This window comes from Cydia fagiglandana, chromosome 5 (genome assembly GCF_963556715.1).
Source record: "Cydia fagiglandana chromosome 5, ilCydFagi1.1, whole genome shotgun sequence".
Classification (NCBI taxonomy): Eukaryota; Metazoa; Arthropoda; class Insecta; order Lepidoptera; family Tortricidae; genus Cydia; species Cydia fagiglandana.
This window is the reverse complement of record NC_085936.1, coordinates 1,632,567-1,654,426: the sequence shown is the minus strand read 5'-3', so window position 1 is coordinate 1,654,426 and position 21,860 is coordinate 1,632,567. Positions and strand designations below refer to the sequence as shown.

At 36.5% G+C, this 21,860-nt stretch overlaps 2 protein-coding genes across 3 annotated transcripts in view; one reads left to right on the top strand and one right to left on the bottom strand.

Annotated features, from left to right (window-relative positions):
• Nucleotides 1-21,860, top strand: part of LOC134664298 (uncharacterized) — a 184,378-nt gene that overhangs the window by 136,264 nt on the left and 26,254 nt on the right. The window lies entirely within an intron of this gene.
• LOC134664283 (moesin/ezrin/radixin homolog 1) overlaps nt 1-21,860 on the bottom strand; it is a 67,065-nt gene that overhangs the window by 42,885 nt on the left and 2,320 nt on the right. The window contains exon 1 of one of the 2 annotated variants that reach the window (XM_063520842.1): nt 13,559-13,680. The exons of the other annotated variant lie outside the window; for it this stretch is intronic. Within the exon in view, the coding sequence (XP_063376912.1) occupies nt 13,559-13,579 (21 nt within the window). The 5' untranslated portion in view covers nt 13,580-13,680. Of the gene's footprint in view, nt 1-13,558; nt 13,681-21,860 lie in introns of those variants that run through there. 2 annotated transcript variants of the gene reach the window in all.

The window sequence follows — 21,860 nt, the reverse complement described above, 5'->3', positions numbered from 1 at the left end:
GATAGAACTAAATAAGACACAGCTGTTAATAGAAAGTGAGTTACGGCCACAAAAAATGGGGAAAAGTAGTAAAAATAAACGCGTAAATCCGATTCTCTGTCCAGTTAATTTTAACGTTGAAGCTGTGCCAAGCGGATGCGATCTTCCGGAGATTATGTCATTGTTGTTTGCTGAAGTGATAGTCATTGCTAAGGACAAACATGTTTTTGTTGTTGCACTTCTATTTTTTTTATAATGTTTATTTTGATGGGATAGATTAGCCTCGAGGCACAAGCATTACTATTAATATCAATAGTTAATAAATGCCTTCTGACAGCGTATTTCCAATGCATTTCGCAACTCTAAGAGTGTCATAAACGACAATTATAGCAAATAACAACAATTATTTATAACAGTCGCTAGTTACTGTGATTTTATCAGTAGTAAGACGCCGAACAATGGTGTGCGACGACTCATAATTTAACAAGATGGCAACTTAATCGATAATGAGGCTTGCGTTGATAGTTTTAAGGTTTATATTGCGGTCCATTGCATGTTGCAGCGATGCGTTCATTCATACCAATTTCGAGGTCGCAATTCAGCCTTGCTTCCTCCCCTATTGTTTAGCATTTATCCACTTATAGCCCGCATAAGAGTTGAGTATTATAGATATTTAACTATCATTACTCTTATCCCCATGGACGCAATTATATTTTTAAGGATTATAAAACCGAGTCCTCAGTGAGTCACGGCAAAGTATACGTTGAACCCCGGAAACTGTGGCCTTGAGTGCTATTTTTATATCAAACCATGCAGGAGGTCTGTTCGACTATGTACGAGTATCTCATTTTGAGAGTACTCGCAGCATATTTCGCTCAGACAAACATGTAGGTATACACGAAGGAGATGCACTGCCAGCCATGTTAAAATGGGAGAGCAAAATGAGTCATTTAGTAAGGTTTCATTATACCTCTAGGTATCTACCTAACATGTATATTCTCGGTCCAATCCAAAATTTCGCAACGTATGATTTTGATACTTTTTTTTAATAACATGGTTTTTGTCTGCCACCTAGGCAAGTCATCCGGACTCTCGATCTCTAATAACCAAAAAAAGATGCAAAATCTTTTTTGATGATAACTCATTCTGTTACTAAATCCAGCTTTTCTAAAAGCTAGAAATCATCATCTTCATCAAACAAATTTCAATAACTTTCACGAGACACATGTTAATTAAATTTATATAAATGAGCTTATCGTAACATGGAAGCGGTTTTGCTTTAATCTCCGGCGGTGAGTTGGCACCATAATTGGTGATAAGACTTATCGCAACGGATGTTTGCACTAGCATGCGGGGAATTGAAAAGAACTGGTCGGAAAAGTGATCTTTGCTCTTAGAGATGTTAATGACGGTAATAAAGAAGAAATAGGAGGACATTAACGCGAATGGGTAGTTAAAACCATAAATAAGATTAAAACTATCTTCGTATTAGCTAAGAGAGTAAGATACTATGTTTTGGCTCTCAAATAAGCTCGATGTTTGTAAAGGAATTTAAGTCTGCCATTTTTCTATAAAAAAAGGGATTTTAGTTGTGCTATTTTTAGATCGCAATAAGGTAAAGCATTTTCAAATAACATTATTCCACAGTCCCTGAGTCCACATACAATGTTTGGTCTTAAAATGTGAATGCGTCTATCGGAGGGAAAGTAGTGAAGGGATATAGTGGAATTGTTGCCATGCCAATACCTTTCTCAATGGCGGCTAGAGAGGAAAGAAAACCATTCCGATCTTTATTGAACGTTTAGTTTTCTAAACAAACAATTTCAAAAAAGAACTCCACGGACGGCGGGTGTAAGGCACCCACAACTTTGTCAATATACTAGTAGACTATTAAGTTTAATGTAGTAGACTCAAGATAAGTTAGCTTCTAAAATATAACCGGGATAAAATCATAAATGGGAGATTCAATTTAGCTGATTAGGACAAGGATCTTTTCGCATTATAAAATGTATAGGTTTACTAATGGTGTGGGTTAAATTATGCAAGAATTCAAATAGTTTACAGATTTTAGTTGACATCAGAATTAAACTTGATCTTGGAGAGATTTACATAATGGCAGCACGTGAGATTACCACATGCGATTGCGATCCTTTCTAAAAATATCCATGAGACCGCAATGTCTGCGTATATTTACTTGTGAATGAAGAGACAAGTGAGACAACAGATAATTATCTGTTGTCTCTTATAACCCAAATTATATAGATTTAGATTTATTTATTTCATAATATAAAATTACAATATAAATTATTTTACACTAATCTATACGAATTTATATTATGATCGTCAAGTAGGGAAATAACAATTGATTATAACTATACAAATGTCAAGCAATACACAATTTAAAAACCATTATTAGCAATCAATTAACTAAATTATTAACAATGTCAAATAATATAAAAAATTAAAAACAATGTCAATATGGCTAAGATAAGCACGGATATCTCATAAGGATCGTCAAATTAAGACCCACGATTTACATTTTTGAAGCACTTTTTTCGATAATGTTAACAAAAATGGTTGTTACGAATATAACTCATGGATTATTTATTTCTTATATAAAATTTTACCTGCTAATAATCTATTGCATTTAATTTTACTACATTATCTAACTTTTACCCACCACTTGCTGCGTAAATTTTGGTCGTTAATTTCACTTCAATACTTCCTTCCCATATTTAATCTTCTCTAACTGATTTAGCTTAATTTAATGCAAATCCATTCAGTTTTCGTAAAATTATATCAATAACAAATTCATCAATCCTCAGCCTCACATCCCTCACTTTAATGCGTATAATATTTTTAAAATTCTTTGTTTTACTTTCCTTTTCGTGCACGATGTAAAATTTGTACATTCCGTCAGCAAAAACGACAGTACTAACAACACAAGCTGATCATTACTGAGCCTTATCTCTTTGCATTAAGATACAAGTATTGTCAGCTGTGTCGATAGTACATACCGGTACTGTACATGAAATGATATTGTCACGTACGAGTCAAGGGAACATGGTAATGATATTATGTAGCGGCCAAAGTGTGCCGTGTCAAGGGTGCTGCCACTGCCATGCGGGCGAGGTTTTTTACAAGGAAAATTATCTTGTTTTTGATTTTCCTTAAGTTTGCCTAATTTGTTTTTTCCTCGAGATTTCATAGGTATAAGAACTTGGGAAGTACCTGTATGAACGAACTAAAAACAAACAATACCCTGGATTGTTGTTGATAATTTTCCTTAAAGATGAATCTATTTCCAATTATTGATGATTTTATTTGAAGAGATAATAGACATTAGATAAATGAGAGTTGCAACATTTTGGGACTTTCAAGAATTAACGTACAGTTTACCTTATCTTAATGACAAGGCAAAAATATGAACTTGAAGCTCTGCCAGATTCTTACACTCTCTCATAAAATCCTCCCTGCTGCTCACAAGTTTTTCCAGAAAAGGATTCTTAATAAATTCTGGGCGCACAAATGTAATATTTTTACTGATGAAAGATATACTGATACTGTCTACCATAGATTTATAAGGCATAGATCCCTAGTCCGTACACCCCCAGTGAAGCCATTTCAAGTGCGACGTCTCGTCACACTCGTATCGTCGTATTCGAACGGCCGTCGCAGTACTCAAAGTCAAATCGGTGTGTGTACACCTCCCGTTTAAAAATCAAAAACTACAGGAAAGATGGTTGTTTGTACAGTGAATGGGTGTCACAACACATCATATAATAAAAACAAACTGCCCGATATTACATTTCACGCGTAAGTACCGAGTTTAAGGTGATATTTTTACATAATCGTAAATACAAAAATCCAAATTTTCGTCAGCTGCCATTTCTTCTAAATGTTGCCAGTGTAGTGAATATTTTTTCCTCCAAATGGGACATGACGTCTACATTCTAAAATAAATACGCTCAATTGAATTTCATTGTACATATAATTGTAGAAAATTATAAATAAGTTAATTATTTAGGTACTTAGTTTTTTTCTTATTTTTATTATGTGTAATGTTCGTTTCAGTTTTCTGACTGATCTGCTGTCTGCGAGATGGAAGGAAAAAAATTAGACTAAATCGGAATGACGCAATATGGAAACATTGGAAACCGACTAAACACAGTCGAATATGCTCTGTCATATTTAAATGTATTCTTATTATTTTATGCACTTTTATTTTGTTGAATAAAAATAAAATAGTAAAAACTTATCAGCTATTTATTTAAACCTTATTTCACAAAGTACAAAAATGCAATAAATCCCAAAATAAACAAAAAGCTTTTGCTACAAAATCTAATCTACACACTTCCTAATTATTAATAACCAAGTGTGGATGTTGTTAAAAATCCCCTACTTTGAGAGATGTAAATGAATACTGGCAACATATTTTGTATATATGTGTGTGTTTGCTGAGCGTAAAACACGAGCGTCGCACGCACACATCCATCGTGTTTCGGCTTCACTTTTGGCAGGTTCACCGTATGGGGACTATCTGTCTATGCGTTATTAGTTTAAGCTGTCTACTTATTAAAATTTCTCTTTCAATTAAGTTTCACGCTCTGTTTGTCCTAAAACCTGTTAAACGTTAATTACAACCTAACGCCATAAGATAACATTGGACATAAAAGGTCGTGCGCGCTGCATCTCGTAATTTGGTGCGCAAACAACGTGACATCATACTGGAGACCATGTGTGCTTCTATTAATACCTATGTGTGAAACGCTTTTCTACATATACTTAGGCGGGATTTTTCATATACTTATAAATATGAGTTTTTGTCCATTTGTCTATTTTTAACGTTATTTTTTAAATGGGTTTCATTCAGTGTTTTACTTGATGAACTTGTAAAACTTCTGTTAGTACAGTAGAGTCCGGTTATAACGACACTCAAGGGACCGCTGTTATTACGTCGTACTAACCGGACGTCGTACAAAACGAGCCGCCAATTTTAATATATTTTTTAATCAAAATAATTACATCATTTTGTATTTATTAATACTTATGCGACAATCAAAGAAATAAAACATTTCTTTTAAAATATATATTTACGTTAGTATTACGACATTTACGACACCTTGTCTTAAATGGAGAGACTTGTGTGTTTAGAAGAAGCCACTTTTCATCAAGGTACGCGTACTCACTCGTCATCCGCAAATTACTCGAATCCCGTAAAATAAAAAGTCGTAATTCTTGGGGATCTAATCAAGATGACGTTGTTTTATCACATAGTTCCTGTGGCCACCTCCTGTGTCCATCGACAGATCAGCTCGAAGGTACCTACCAAGATATTGCATTGTCACCCAACTTACATAATTATATCTTATTTATCTTATTTTTTTTATTATGTGTGTGAAGTTTAAGCTCAATCGAATAATGGGAATTGTTTTATTTAGTTTGCAAGATTACGAAAAGTCGCATGACTATCTATTTCATCTTGCTCCCTATATGCAAAACGGGGAGGAGAGTTGGGTGCGCGGGACGGAGTAAGCTTCTTACCAACAATTTATTTGTAAAAACTACGTCGCTCGTCGTTGTAACCGGACTTGACGGACGGATTTTGAGTCAATTTCCGTCGTTAAAAGCGATCGGTCGTTATAAGCAGAGTCGTTATAAACGGTTGTGCTTTCATAGTAGCTTGTACTAAAACCAAACAAGTGCCTATACTTACGTCGCTATAAGCGGTTGGTTGGTATATGCGGAGTCGTACTAACCGGACTCTACTGTAAATAGAGATAATTTTAATGTTTTTCTTACAGATATCAAAGATACTGATAAAACCATGTTAGAACCGTCAGGCCAAATAATAAAAGTGGATGCACGCGATTCTGTCACTAGTGTGAAAGCCGTCATAACGGCTACAAAATCTGCCACCATATCAAAAAAATGACGTGGGAACATTATCAACTTATACCTCTACTATCTCTATCTTATATACACAATGAATTTCGATAACTGACTGAATGCGTAAAGTAAAACTACTACGCGTGTATCTAACATGAATAACCATCAACAATTGCTTTGAAAAGCGTTTTTGTGTCAATCCGGTATTCACTGCTATGTACATTATACAATGTTCGTCCTTGCACACCGTACTACTGATTCGACACGAAATTACTCAATAGGATTGACGAAGTATTTACAAAGGGTCTAGTTTCTTGCTTACCATGGGATATTTTTATACCTGAGATCCGCCATCACGTAAAAGGAAAGCCTGATAAGTTGACCTGACTCCGACAATTCCTACACACATGGAATGTGGTCATCACCAGCCCTTACCTAAATGCTCAGGATTGGAGCATGATGCCCTGTTGAAACCCAGGTTTATCCGTAAGCTTCTGACGCCCGCTATTCTCACAGTGCATGGCCTCGTATAATTTTAATTTCAAGGGTGCAGTAATTTAAGCGCATCTAGTGGGTTGGTCATGAATGCTCTTTCTCTTAATGCCCGTCATTATCATTCTCTCCGTGTTATAAGACTTGTGAGATGAGGTAACCGGCCCTGATTTCAAAACGGGAATAAGGCTATAAGGGCGGGTTATACACTGTATTGGTTCTGTTTGTGATGCTTTTATGGCACGACATCGCCTTTTATAGTGTCGGTAATAAGTGTCAACTTCTATGTCAGTATTGTCATGTGTTAACCTCATAAATTATCTTTCAATGGCTGGTGTGTTTACATTGGAAATATATTTCCTGCTCTCCTTGCCCTCTTGCTTGGTTTTACCATATATTTTCGTGTTTTACTAATAAGATTTTATTTTATAATGAAAATGAAACGTTTGGAACTTCAAAGAGCAATCCACAGATGCCAAATTAGTGGCGATTTTAGATTTAGGAGTTTCCTTTTCTGGGACATGGTACCGATTACCGAACTGAGAAAATGTTTCGAAAATTGCGCTATTAATGAATATCACAGAAAATAACGCTTAAGTCGATAAAATACGTGTTTGTACGAAACAGACATTCCATGTTCCTTAAGTTGTTCTTAAGCTTATAACCTCTAGCCGCCCAGAGACCTATAAAAAGGTTCGATTCATTCCATTCGATTTTAAATTGTAATATTAACAAATCAAAAATAGCATTTGTGTTGGCTAGTTTTTGACGTGTCGGCGGCGGCGGACAAAACTTCTGTCATATCCTTTATTCCATTATACCGTCGTCCAAACTTTTAACTCACAATTCATAAACCTTATTGCCTGACATACGGTCTAAAGATGGCCAGTTAAGAGTGTTGCTGTTACTGAAAATTGCTTCAATCATCTTTCCGTTAAGTTATAAGCGCCATCTTGAATGACTGTTTCATCTAATGCACATGACAGTTAATGAAGAGTCACATGCAAATGTCGTGTAATGGTGATGACAGTCATGCTCGGAAGTGACTAGGAGATTAGTCTATTCAAGGCTGCCTAGAGTACCTATACTAATTACATCACTTGTAATATTATTACGACTAACCATTCTTGTAATCTTCTGTATTTAAGTACCTATAGAAGGCAGTGCAGGTATGTGAGTCGAATGTTCAGGCGATGAATTGAAGGTAGCTTACGGCTTATATCAGCAATACTAGTGAAACTACCTATCATAAAAATGTCAAAAATGGAGAAGTATTTTCTAGAGAAACTTTAAAATTTCCATAACAAATTGATTTTAAGATTTAATCTAAAAATACTTAAATATTTTAAGACTAGTTTAGTAAAAACTACTCCAGTTATCTTAATTTAAACTTAAAGACGCCAGTTCTTACTAACTCTACTTATAGGTTTGCCTCGGCATGCAACTAAAATTATACACCCAATATACCTACTTATACTTAATATCTTTGATAGAGTATTAACATCGGCCAATGTCATGACACTCATGACATTCTAACATGCCATTATAATCTTATTGGCCACCGTGTTAAAGGCTTAATTAGCTTGCATTTAATCAAGCAATTGCCTCTTCAGTTCATGGTTTTTGCAATAAATGCGATCTAAGGTTAGCTAAGGTGATAAAATGTACAATCATGATATTCATAATCCATTTAAGACTGATGATTCTGATGAAGTAGGTAAGTAGATAATTGATATAAGCGACATAGTGTGGAATGGAACTGTCAATTATAAAGGTCATATTTTCATGGGAATTCTAGATATAGTCATAGATTCCAGTAAGTAACCTAACCCTGAGTAAAATTTATTTACAGAAGATTTCTATACATATGTAAATATAAATAGGTCTTAAATGTCTATAAGTATCCGTGAATCCAATATTTTCGGAAACAAAAGAGATCTATCATTAGGTAGATGTCGGATGTGCCAAATCAATTCTGACCTCTACTGCCTTACGTTAAGATTTCAATCAGATCGGAGGGAATGGTGTTTAAATGTACCATGTCAATTCTAAGCTTTACCCATTTATAATAAAGCATGTTTTCGGTCAATAGTGCTAAGGGATGAAGGAACAGGTGCGGAGACAGGTGGCGAGGGGGTGTAACGGATTTTACCACGTGGCCACATGTCGTGAGTCAGCTTTTGTTTGTGATCAAAGAGACGCGTAGGTAGATGGAGCCATTTAAAGAATGATGCAGACAGACGGGTTAAGTCCGTCTAAGCTAGCTTTGCACCGTTTTAAATAGAACAAAGTGAGGAGTGTCATTATGAACGTCCTATTTTCAAAGAAAATTGACATTAATGATGTTTATTTATTATCTTACCTTTTACACATCATGAATGGATATTAAAAAATAGAAAGTTATTGATAGAAGCTGACAGCGACATATTTAAGGTTTAACAGTCCGTGAAACGTGGTCGATGCAATGATATCTGTCATAAGTATGTGGTAGTAATTACATAAGTTTCGAGTATTATTTTCACATTATTAACCAAGCCATATGATATGAGCCATAAGAGTATTTATTTAAAATTACTGTCAGTTTAAATAATTTATCGAAAACATGGCACACTGCGGCAGGCGACGACATTGACATCTTTTTAAACATTATTTTAAAAGGAAAACAATGCTGTATGACGATAACTATTAATAATTATGACATAATAGCCACTGCCAATTAAAGCTCCCTTTTATAGCGACACCAATGTGTATAATAGATAATTTTGGGCCATCTTTCTTAGGTGTGGGAACAGGGATTAGTTACAACGCAATATAAATTATCAGAGTTAAAAAGTTTTCCCAAAAAACTTAATCACTATGGGGGAAACAAGGAACCGAGTATCGTTGGGATAATTTGATAGGAGCCTGCATGCAACAATCTTTATCTTTTAGCTGACAATATTAGGAAGATGATGACGCCCAAAGCAACTAATTAGGTATACGAGTATTACACGCGAACGAACCTCTAATATAATATTCGAGATTCAAAAACATCCAAGGAAATCTTTTATTTTTTAAATAAATACTTATGTTGGCTCTTCGGTTAGCAACCAACAGGTTTGAAGTCTCCAATACGGACATACCGAGAATCTTTGAAGTTATCGTATTTTTGTTATTTCAAGGAAACGACACGCGGGTGAAGTACAATACAAACAAAACTAAGGTCGGCGTCGTGTCATAATATTTTTATCTTTTTATTGTATTTTGTAAATAAATAAGGGCCAAATATGAAGACTAATAGAGAAGCGAATAAATAGAAATAAACAAAATATTGTGTAATAATCTATAGTCGCTTATATATACGATTACGAATTTATGCAGTGTTTAATTTCAAAACGAAAGACTCATTGAAACTAACAGTCAAACAAACAAGAAAAAAAGTTTAGCTAGAGGATTTTACAATGTCAAATATTAAAAAATAGACAAAAGAAGACAAACTAATAGGAAAAAGGTATATAATAATATGGTGAATGACTTGCATGAGTTGCATGGTCTCTGATTGATGCTAGACTCTTCATCTAAACTAAAGACACGACAGCAGAAACAAGTGGACAGGCTACGACCCATGCCAAGGAAGTCACGATTAGGAGACCTTTTCCGAAAATTTTCAAACTTTCTAAGTTGCAAAATCTTGTAAACGTCATCGCGAAATCGGGGAACGTATACTCGTAGAAGAAAGATCCCAACGAATTGAGAACCTCCTTCAAAATTCTGACGTTGGTTGAAAAGTTTAGAAAGAACGGAACCTTGGCCAAGACAGAGAAACGTAGAAATCGCAGCGCTAAACGGAGTGCGACGGCGCCACATAGGCAGTCAGCATGTCGACCGTCAAATTGTACCACGTGCGATGACGGCAGTCTTTAGACTATGTTGCCGTACTGACGTCCACACTCTCAACTGTTTGCAAGCCTTATTACAAAGATATAAAGTCCATGGATGGGCAGTTCAGACTGATTACTTTATTAAATTGATTGTTTTGACTGAACTACTTTAGTACTTTAGTACTGGTCTAGTGGTCAAATGACCGACATATATAATCGCGACACCAGTGCCCTGTTTATCAAAAGCTTGTAACTTGTAATACAAGTGGAAGTCCCTTTTTGACAGCTTTGACTTCCACTTGTATTACAAGTTACAAGCTTTTGATGAACAGGGCACTGATATTGAAATTAAGCTTACTAGTAGCTGAGATGCAATCATAATCCCAATGCCTGATAATGCTGAAATAGGTCTACATTGTAAATGCATGCGTCGTGTAGCAAATTTTGATGTTGCAACAATTGCAATAGAATAAAAAAAAACCTGATACTGTACATATTATTTTTTTGTAAAGAAGAGCAAAACTTTCCATAAATGTTATTTATTTATATTCCGGGATCTCTGACCAGTACGTAAAACAGTTGGATGTTTATTTTGATAGCTAGGCATAGTGATCTTTCTTAACTTAAGTCTTAAAAGGGGAGCTAAGCCCTAAAGATTGCTCTTTGGAGAAACAGGGGATAAGCTGTATAATAAGCCTATGAATGATGACCAAGGGATTTATAAATTCGCTTTTTGCAAAGTAAAGGGGGCCATAAACCTTTATGAATATCGTATCCATAGGGTAAGCAGATTGACTTCAAGGGGAGCGTTGACAAAATATTGCATTCTCCGGTTTTTGCAAGGCCTGATTTTGCTGCGCATGGGATTCATAGAATTATATTTTTGTAAAGATCATTCCGGACGATAAAGTACAGGAAAAGGTAGAGTAACCAATGTCAAACTTTATAGCATTGTGATAAGATCTATGTGAGCATGTGTCTGGGTCGTTCTTGGAAGTTCATTCTGACATCATTGTTGTCTTCTTATTCTGTATTTGTCGAGATAGAGGATAATGCACATCAAGTACATCAACACTCTATAATATACAAATCGTTAATTCCTAGGCGCTGAAGTTCCTTGTAGCAATACTGCTGGAATACGCTAGTATTGTCGGATTTTGTCAATACTCCCAAAATATTAAATTGTGCAATAACAAATTGTTAAGGAGTAAAAAGAAATCGTTGTTAGCAACTGTACATTAATCAAGGACTCATATTACAAACCCCGTAAACGATTTTCAAGATGGTGACAAATAGCACACTTGTGTTGATTAGCGATACATCGATAAACCAATTTCGCTAATAGCACTTTCATGTGTACAACTGTCTTGAGTGGTATGTCATAATTCAATAACAACTCCGTTGCGCCTTTCTGAAGGAAAGTTACTATAATCACTGACCAGTGTTAAGCAAATGATACACTCATCACTGAATTTTCACTAATTTGGCGTTTGGAAAAAACAAAATCGTTGAAAACATAATGGAAAAGCTTATTTTATAATGTTGGTAACAACGAGTGACGAGGCCAGGTTTTTCATTTGTTATAATATAGAGTTTATATCTGGAGTATCCCAAGGGTCTGTCATAGGGTCCCAACAAAATTGTCTTTGGACCCTGTGGACAAAAATTGTCTTTGGACAAGTGGGAATTTTAGAAAAAATATTAATCAAACAGTTTTTTTTCAGTATGTTGAATAATGCAAAATGGAAAGTGAATTATGACTTTAAAGATCTAACTACCACACTAACAAAACCCTAAATCCTAAGCAATAAGATCGAAATTCGAAACCCTGTTGATTTAGACATTTTAGACAAGCTACCACATCGATAAATGGAAACGTTTTTACCTATCAAGTTTCTCGTAATTTATTTACTATAACAGCTAAATGACTATTTACCAAGATATTTATTAAAAAGTAGTTTTCCATAGAGAAATCAAAGTACAATAATAATTGACTATTGTTCATCTATTTCTTTGCATAATCGGCGTCCATCTCAGATAGTATACGTTGTTATTAGAGTTTAAGTGCCAATTTAAAGGCTCTTAACATTAGAAAATATATAGCATAGTAATGGTTTTAAAAGTAATTGCCTTCAGGATAAGAAACAGAAAACGTGCCTTCAGTAATTCTAAGGAGCACGTATTAATTAGCTTTTCTAGTGTTTCTAGTTAGATGATACCTAGCTTTTTTACCACAAACGTCGCCTCAAAAACCTTGAGCCGGATCAAAGTTAATGATGAGGTAAATGATGATGACAATACGAGGGATTTCCAGAAGGCCGTGTGTTACCAGTTGTTACTAATGTATTCATGTCGCTATTGTACGTGTATTGAGCACGTTCGAAATTCGATAATTACATGATAAGATTGTGGAATATTGAATAAAATCATGATTTTACAATTCGAGTGTAATAGAATTGCGGCTATAAAAGAGGCCATGGCGATAACGATATGGAAAAGGATTACATCACAATGCTCAGGTATGCAGTGAAGTTGAACTTAGTACTTACGATCTTGCTTGAAGTAAGTACTGTAAGAGTGGGAGGTAGTAATCTGCTAGAGGGGGATGATAATGACTAATATAAGTTTTACGCTCTTACAGGACAAAGAGTACTAGGTTTAATACTTCTTTTATAATATACAAGGACTTAAATTTCCATCTATACGCATCCTTAGAACAGAAACCTTATTAATGGCAGAGGTTAATTTATGTAGAGATTCGCACATAAACTGGAGTGCTGTAGAAATAAACGAGCGCTCAAATTAAGCTTATAGATCACTGCAAGATCAGATGGAACTTTATGTTCAAGCATTAAGGACTATTATAGTTTGGTTTATCTTCTTCCTGTGACCGGGCTGTAAGCTCGGGCCGGGACTCTTCCCGTCCTGCTCCCGTCCCTTCGCCAGACAGGGACGCTAAAAAAGACGGTTACAACCGTTTGCACCATGCAAAGTAAATAATAAAACGAACCGACCCCATCTTGGATCCGCGAGGATGACATCACCGTAGCTTATGATTTGAGTCAACATCATCGAAAACCTGTACGAGTAATATATTCGTTTGACGAAGTGTTTAGCATGATGACGATTACTGACGTGTTGCTATGGCAGATTACAAGGGCAAAGTCGACATGACTGAAACACACAATTTATGATAATCGAAGCGAGAAATTGGTGTTCGTTACGTTTAAAAAGCTAGAATTAGGGTGTGTAAAAACGCACGCTCTGATTCTCAAAAAGAAAGTCCAACACATTTTGTGATAGTGGATGTTTGACACATATAACCAAGTTAAATCTACCTGTTTTCCTCCTGCCACCATTTTGCCGGTTACACACGCACTGGTTCAACAGTTCACTACACTAGGACACTAGCCGCGTCTGCCTGACGCGGCGGTTGAGTTTGAACTGGCGGCCATTGCTTGCGGGGATGCGCGAGCGCCGCCTGAGCCTTCAAGGCCGCGCACCTGCGCAGGGTTGGCGATAGGACCTGCTGTGCTTTTTTAATTCGGCAGTCGGTGACGAAGGATGACACGTGCCATTTTTTTTAAAGACTGGATGGTTAACGATGGCAACTTTGATTTGAATTGGAGGTGAGAGTCATCTTTATATTTGATAAAGAAAAAACAGTAAAAAATTTATCAAAAGATAAGTAGATAAGAATCTCTTTCAGCTAAATCTTGCTAAGGGTTCCACTGAAATTGTGGTGTACCCTGACAGGTATTCCACTTTCATTAAATTTTTATAGTGGCCTGAAAACAAAATTGTAGAAATTGTTGTTTTTTTGTTCTACATTTTTTAGAACAAAATCCTAAAAATTCTTTGAGCTTTTACATATTGTAAGTACCGCTTTCTGCGGAAAAGTTATAACAATTTCTTGGAACAAAAAATATCACAATATTACATCTCGTGACTTCGCCCTGGTAGACGTAACATGTTATGTTCTGTCAATTAGCAAGTCGGTGTGACGCGGAAGGGAGCATCGTCATAAATAGAACTTACGAAGTCTCTGTTAGTTTGTGGTTTTTCTCGTCATATTTTAAAATATTTTTTATGGTACGGTCACGTCTGAAAATATAGATACAGGATACAGACGACAAAGTGCCAGAAATATGCATACACCTTAATATGTTGGCAATAAGGTCGTCACTGTACCCAAGCTCTATTAATGGAGTTCCTTGGAAAACTTTTATGTTGACGACTAGGAAGGTAAATAATAAATGAGTCTTATGTATTTTGCAGTTAAAAGACGTGTGCAAATCAGAAGGGCATATACAAAAAACACACGACCCTATTGAAAATATAGAGCCGTCTAAGGAGATTCATATTTCACCTAATCTGATTATTATTCCCTAGGTACGATTCCTAGGCGAAGAAAATGCGCTTTATTAGAATTAAAGAGAGATTTTTTTACAGAGAGGTGGGATAAATGCGCCCACGGTTAAATTGGATATAATCTTATCCCTCTTCCATCAATTCTAGTGAAAAGCTCATCCTATGGATGCAATTCTGCCGGTTCTCTTGTAATACCTTTCCTGAATTTTTCCTCACGATGTTTGTCTTCACCGAAAAGCGACTATCTATCAAATTATATTTCGTACATAGTTTCGAAAACCTCATTGGTGCGAGCCGGGGTTTGAACCCGCGACCTCCGGATTGCAAGTCGCACGCTCTTACCGCTAGGCCACCAGCGCATAGCTAGAATTCTCAGAAGGGTCAGGTTGCGTTTGCTTTCAGCTTTCACACTTCGCCGGACATTACATATTAACGGATAAACGGATTACTGTGCCCTGTTTATCAAAAGCTTGTAACTTGTAATGCAAGTGGAAGTCCCTTTTTGACAGCTTTTGTTAGAAGTTTTGTTTTGTTGTATTACAAGTTACAAGCCTTTGATAAACGGGCCCCTACTCGTCAATTTCCACAACTGGTCATCTTTAAACGAACTTTTAGAAAACAAAAACATTTAAAAAAGAGAAAAGTTTTTGCGATTATCACAGTTATAATGTTCGCTATAGTTTTCATTGAATCTATTTATTAAGCTCTACATTAACGATTGACTCTCTGAAAAGGTGAAAAGGGGGATTGACTTCATTATTAACTACGACTATGCAGACGTATATAGACAGAAACTAGTATTAAAATATTATTCGGAACTTTTATAATACCGTCTGAGAATTAACTTTTGGCAACCCTAGACACAACTTTTGCATGATTTTTTTTTAATACATAGTCGCGTCTAAATTGAATCGTGATCCAACCAGCCAGCTTACTTTTTTCCTACAGCCTCATGCAACATTGTTGACTCATGATATTTTAGTGATATCACATCAGGCTCTTAAAAGGTAAACACATTAACACATAAAGCGTTTTACATTGTAATTTTTAATTTAATAAACAACTTAACCTTCTTTGCGTCTCGCAGTCGGATTAAAAAAGAGAGGGTAAGTTTTCCAGTACAATATAAATAAATAAATATTATAGGACAATTTTACCCAGACCAATCTATTCAATCACACAAACGGGTCTACCGCGATATAATTTCATTGTTTTTACCTTTAATTCCGACGTTTCAGCTGAGTTGCACCAGCTGTGGTCACGGAAAGACCACACTCCGTGACCACAGCTGGTGCAATATCGCGGTAGACCCGTTTGTGTGATTGAATATGTGTACAAAACGCGAGAGTTTAAAGTGTTATATTGCAGACCAATCTAGTCCCACGGTAAGCTCAATATCAGTAGGTAAGTATTTAAGTCTTTTTGGTTTTAACGTATAGGGTGATTGGATTCAGGAGACGATATATAATTTAAATTTTGTATCTCTATCTCTGTTATTCCGAAGAAAGCAGAGCGATAGAGAAGGAAGATTATTTAATTTAGTGCAACTTTTACTTCATTTTGCAACTTCAAGTTCTTTGGATTTGAAGCCAAACATTAACGGTCAGAAGCAGACGTATTTGTGGCCTCAGAACTCCGTCATGTGTGAATTAACCGATATGGACCATTTTTTTTCGTACAAAAGAATGTAGTTTTTAGTTGGCCCTATTTTTGTCAAATCCAATTCTGATGGTGGAATCCATGAGGAATTGAGGGAACACCTCAAATCTTCTAGACACAAATAGAAATTTTTGTATTTTCATCAAGCATTTGCATTCAAAAAAGTGGCAGTTTGTTAAGCGGAATTGCTAATGGATACCAGCAGTTCCACTTTACCATTAATTTTATACTTTTATAAGTTACATATTTATTTAAAATTAAATAAAGTGCTAAAATAAATTTTACAAAGTGCCAAAATCGTGTATTAACTCTCCTACCTGAGCAAGTCTCCCGGACTGCCCCTACAACCTACTTAAAAAGTGGTTTTTCTTTTGTTTTTCTCTCTTGTTCTCATGCTCTATAATAATAAAAGTAAGTGAGTAAGATAAGAGCGACCTTTGGATAAATCGATTTGTACTAGTCGATAAACGTTACGCAAAATGGCGATTACACGATAATGATAATTGATAAGTTACATACTTCAGACGCGTGTACTATGAAAATACAATTACTATTATGTACTTGAGCGTCTTGAACACATTTTGAATATAATCAAATTTGGTTGTAGTTCCCCAGAATATTAGTCCGTATCTTAAAGTTGGCGTGACGTGGGCGGGATAATAATAGCAGACTGATTATCAATTTTCTGTGCAATATATCAATGTATATGTTTTATTTTGTATAAGTACACTATAGTCTAGCAATTCGTCACTGACAAATTGTCAGTAAGTAGTAGCTACATATACGCAAAATTCAAAATTAGTATGTAAATTGATCCTTCGCGCCTACATTTTTCCAATTTGCCGCCTTTTTCTGACAAAATGGTTTGCCAGACTATATGCTGGTTCTGGGAATATCAACTGATTTCCATTATGCGGGCTATTAAGTTTGTTTTGTATATTGGTATACTTGGTATATGGTTAAAGTCGAAGCCGACGTGGACTTCTGGTTTGCATTCAATTAAGTAAAGTAATAAATTGCATTCATAAAGTGGATATGCATTTTTGCAGCTCGCTGTAAGTGCAGAATTACCGATAGGTTCATACACGCGAAAGTGACAAAGTGTCACTTAAAGCTCATTTCTAAGACATAATATTAATGGTGGTCCCACACTAGCTGTTATAAAATGTTATATTATAACATCGTCTGTCATAACAGGGACAACATGGGTGGGGCCACCACTAGGTCCACCGATGGTAGGAATTATTGTTATAGTACAGTCGAGTTCATAAATATATATACATTTTTACACCTTATTACAATGGGTTAAGATGAAGAAGTTTATACATATTTATGGAGTGTACATGAAGTAGGTCGTTAAAGACGTGTACCATCGCCCACACTGTTAACTGTCCACCGGTGGACCTTATGCCTTTTGTAATAAGGTCCACCAATGGACAGTTAAGAGTGTTGCTGTTTATACACGCCGTTGTGTCAACGCAGCATGTAGGAAGGAAGTAGAGAAGTGGGCCGAGCGTTATCTATTGAATGCACGCCCTTGACGTTTACAGAAATGACCACTGACCAATCATAAACCTTATTTGAAAGGCATAAGGGTCATGAATGATCCGAGTTTTTAGTGATAAACGTTTGTGTGAGTGTAGGAATGAAGTAGGGAAGTGGGCCGCGCGTTTTCTGGTTAATGCTAGCCCTGTGTGGACTTTTACAGAAATGACACTGACCAATCATAAACCTTATTTGAAAGGCATAAGGGTCACCAATGATCTGATGTATCACTAAAAATGTTTGTGTGCGTGTAGGAAGTAGGGAAGTGGGCCGCGTGTTTTCTGGTTAATGCAAGCCCTGTGTGGACTTTTACACAACTGGCCAGCAGGATCATACAAGTGACCAATCATAAACCTTAATATAAATGCATAAGGTTCACCAATGGTCCGAATTGTATCGCTAAAACCAATGTTTGTGGCAGTGTGTTGGACTTCTGACTAGCAACATACAATAAGAACAAGAAATCACTGTAGACATCATTATGCAATAAAGTCCATGCAAGTTTTGGTTTGTGTTAAATAAAATATTATGTGTAAAAACACAACTTCACCACAATCTAGACTTCTAGGGAATTGAAATGAGGTATGGTATGCAGTATAGAGTTAGTTCAAGCCCTGTTTAACACATTCAGGGCCAAGAACCCGCCTGTCGGGTACACTGTTCGTAGCGACTACGTGCTACATACGGCGAAACCGTGGTTACGCGCTACGAGCGTAACCCGTAGCACTTAGTGGCAATGAATGTGTTTAGGAACATATTGGATATTTGTAACAAAAAAAAACACTAGGATAAAAAATTGTACTGAAAAATAAAAACAAAGCTAAGCTAAAAAATACTCAAACAAATTACTCAGAAAAAAACAAGCTATGGTTAATTCAAACTTTTCACAAACTAACTTATTGCATGGATATAACCAGTGGCTAACTCTAAAAAAAAATAGTACCAGAGCACTTCCTATTACCAAACCCATTTGCAAAATGTCCCTTCGTTTCTTTTGCAAAACACCCACTCACTTGTCCCAAACTAGAATTTCGTCTAAATAGCAAATCTAAATTACTCAAAATTTTTTTTAAAATACCACTAGTATACCTATACAATGCAATGTAACAGGAAATATACAAAAAAAAACAACTCCAAAACAAAAAATAAACTACAAATATCACAACTCAAACTAGCATGCTATTCATGTAGCAAATTAAAAAAAAACAGAACACTACATGGTTAAAACCGTGACTAACCAAGACATTGTCACTGCCGCCTATGTCAAGCGCGTTGCTTAAATAACCAAGGATCTGCAAAACATAAGGCTAGTGTGAAAGATGTCATTTTTCAGAAAACAGAAATGTTCAGTTGTATTGTGGCGGCTAAAGTGTCCACAAATATCTGAACAAAGCCTCTATTGTCAAGGGACTAAAGTACATGTTCAGATATTTTAGAGCATGTTTGCAGCTCCAATATATTTAAAGCTGACTGTACATACTTGTTCTCTGTTGGATTTGCCAGAAAATATATTTTTTGGATATAAATAATTCGTCATCGTCCTCGACAAGACGTTAAACTGTCGCACACTCTTTGTGTGAAACGCTGGCTGGGGCATATTCATGGCCTAGACAGACAGTCAATATCAGAGTAGGATATTGACTCAGGGTGGCGGCGGAAGAATGGCTAGTTCATCAACGGCGGCGCCCACGAGCCGAGTCAGAAGGTTCACTACTCACCTACCAACACGCACTGGACAAGCGCGGTAGGTTAATCGTCTAAACCCCCCCCTCTTAATATGGATAAGCAAATAAAGAAATGGCCCCTAGGGCCCGGCGGTTCGGATACTTCCGCCGATGACGGTAGGTGGAAATTGTCCAGAACTCGGGGTGCGAAGAATCTCCGGGCGTTACGACCTCTCCGTCAAACGACTTCGGCCAAAGCAAATAAGGACTCCGATAGCAAATTAAACGTCATTACTTACAATACCAGGACATTGCGCACAGAAGAAAGATTGTTAGAGCTGGAAAATTCCCTTCAACATATCAACTGGGACATAGTTGGCCTCTCAGAAGTGCGAAGAGAAGGCCAAGATGCCGTCGAACGAGATAATACCATATTTTTCTATTGCGGGAATTCAGGCGGTCGAAATGGAGTAGGCTTCTTAGTTCAAAAGAAATGGAAAGACAATATCATTGAATTTATCTCATATTCCGACAGAATCGCAGTTTTAAAATTCCGACTCACAGAAAAACAGAATTTAACCTTAATTCAAACTTATGCACCGACAACAACACACCCTGACGAAGAAGTTGAAGACTTCTACGACCTATTAAATAAAGCTAGCGATGAGCACCGTGCCACGTATAACCTGATTCTAGGCGACTTCAACGCTAAGATAGGGATAAGGCAACCACTGGACGACACCAAAACAATCGGGCCTCATGGTCTTGGAGACCGGAACGAAAGGGGCTCTCGTCTCATCCAGTTTGCCTTTGGACAAAATATGCAAATTGCAAACAGTTATTTTTTCAAAAAACCCCATCGAAGATGGACCTGGTTATCGCCGAATTCCCGCACTAGAAACGAAATAGACTATATAATTACATCTAATAACAAAATTATCAAAAACATACAAACAATAAACAACATAAAATTTTGCTCCGATCATCGTCCACTCCGTGCCAAATTAATTTTCAGCAAGTCGATTTATCGCAAACAACTCATTTTAAAAACTAAAATACAAAAACACGACAAAGATACACTCATAGTACACAAACACAAATTTAATTTAGAAATAAATAACTACTTTGATAATTTGGAAAACGATAAAGAAGATAACGTAGATAGTCAGTATAACGATATAGTCAACAGTATCAGAAATGCCAGCAACAAAATAAAAGCAACCAAAAATAAACATAAAAAGCTAACAGAAAAAACATTGAAACTTATAGATGAGAGACAGTCTTTACACCTCGCAAGGAATAGCCCAGAATATAGACAAAAAGATAAATTGGTTAAACGTAGTATCCGTGCAGATATCAGGCACCATAATACAAAACTGGTAGAAATAGCTCTATCAAAAAACAAGTCTCTCAAGGCCGCAAAAAAAGGTGCATCTCAGGGGCAAAGCTGGATTACTAGCCTAAGGGACAGCAGAGGAATAAAACAGGGAGACAGGAATACAATTTTGAATATTGCTACTGAATATTATAAGGCTCTCTACTCTGATCCCCTCCGAACTTACGATTCACCAATCGAAGACGATAGTTTCAGCGCCATCCCACCAATTACAGAGCATGATGTATTCCTAGCACTTCAGAAAATGAAGTACAGCAGAAGCGCGGGTGAGGATGGCGTCACAACTGAAACATTGCGAGTTGGGGAGCCATCATTAATCCCACATATTTGTAAATTATTTAATAAAATTATAGTAACTCAAAAATATTCCCAAAAATATGTGCCACTCGAACATAATCCTGTTGCACAAGAAGGGCGACAAGGCTGATATAGGTAACTATCGCCCTATTAGCCTTGTATCCCATCTTTATAAAATATTTATAAAAATAATAGAAAACCGCATTTCGGGTCAACTTGATCTGCACCAACCACCCGAACAAGCGGGATTCCGCCCCGGCTTGTCTACCACCGACCACCTGCACACGTTAAACCAAGTTATCGAAAAATGCCACGAACATAATTTCCCCCTCTACTTAGCCTTCGTAGATTATTCAAAAGCGTTTGACAGCATATCGCACCATGCCATCTTCACAGCTCTAAGTCACCAAGAAATAGCCCCTAGTTACATCCAACTTCTAAGCACCATATACAAACATAGTACAGCCGCCATAAAATTACAGTCTTCTGGCCCGTCCTTCGAAGTGCAAAGGGGAGTGAAACAAGGAGATCCGCTATCGCCGAAACTTTTCACCAGTACATTAGAACATGTCTTCCAGAAGCTTGCGCCGCATTGGGGAGACAAGGGGCTGGTTGTCGGCGAGAAAAGGTTAACTAACCTTCGCTTTGCCGATGACATTGTCCTTTTTTCCTCAACGGCATCCGAGCTACATCATATGCTAGAAGACC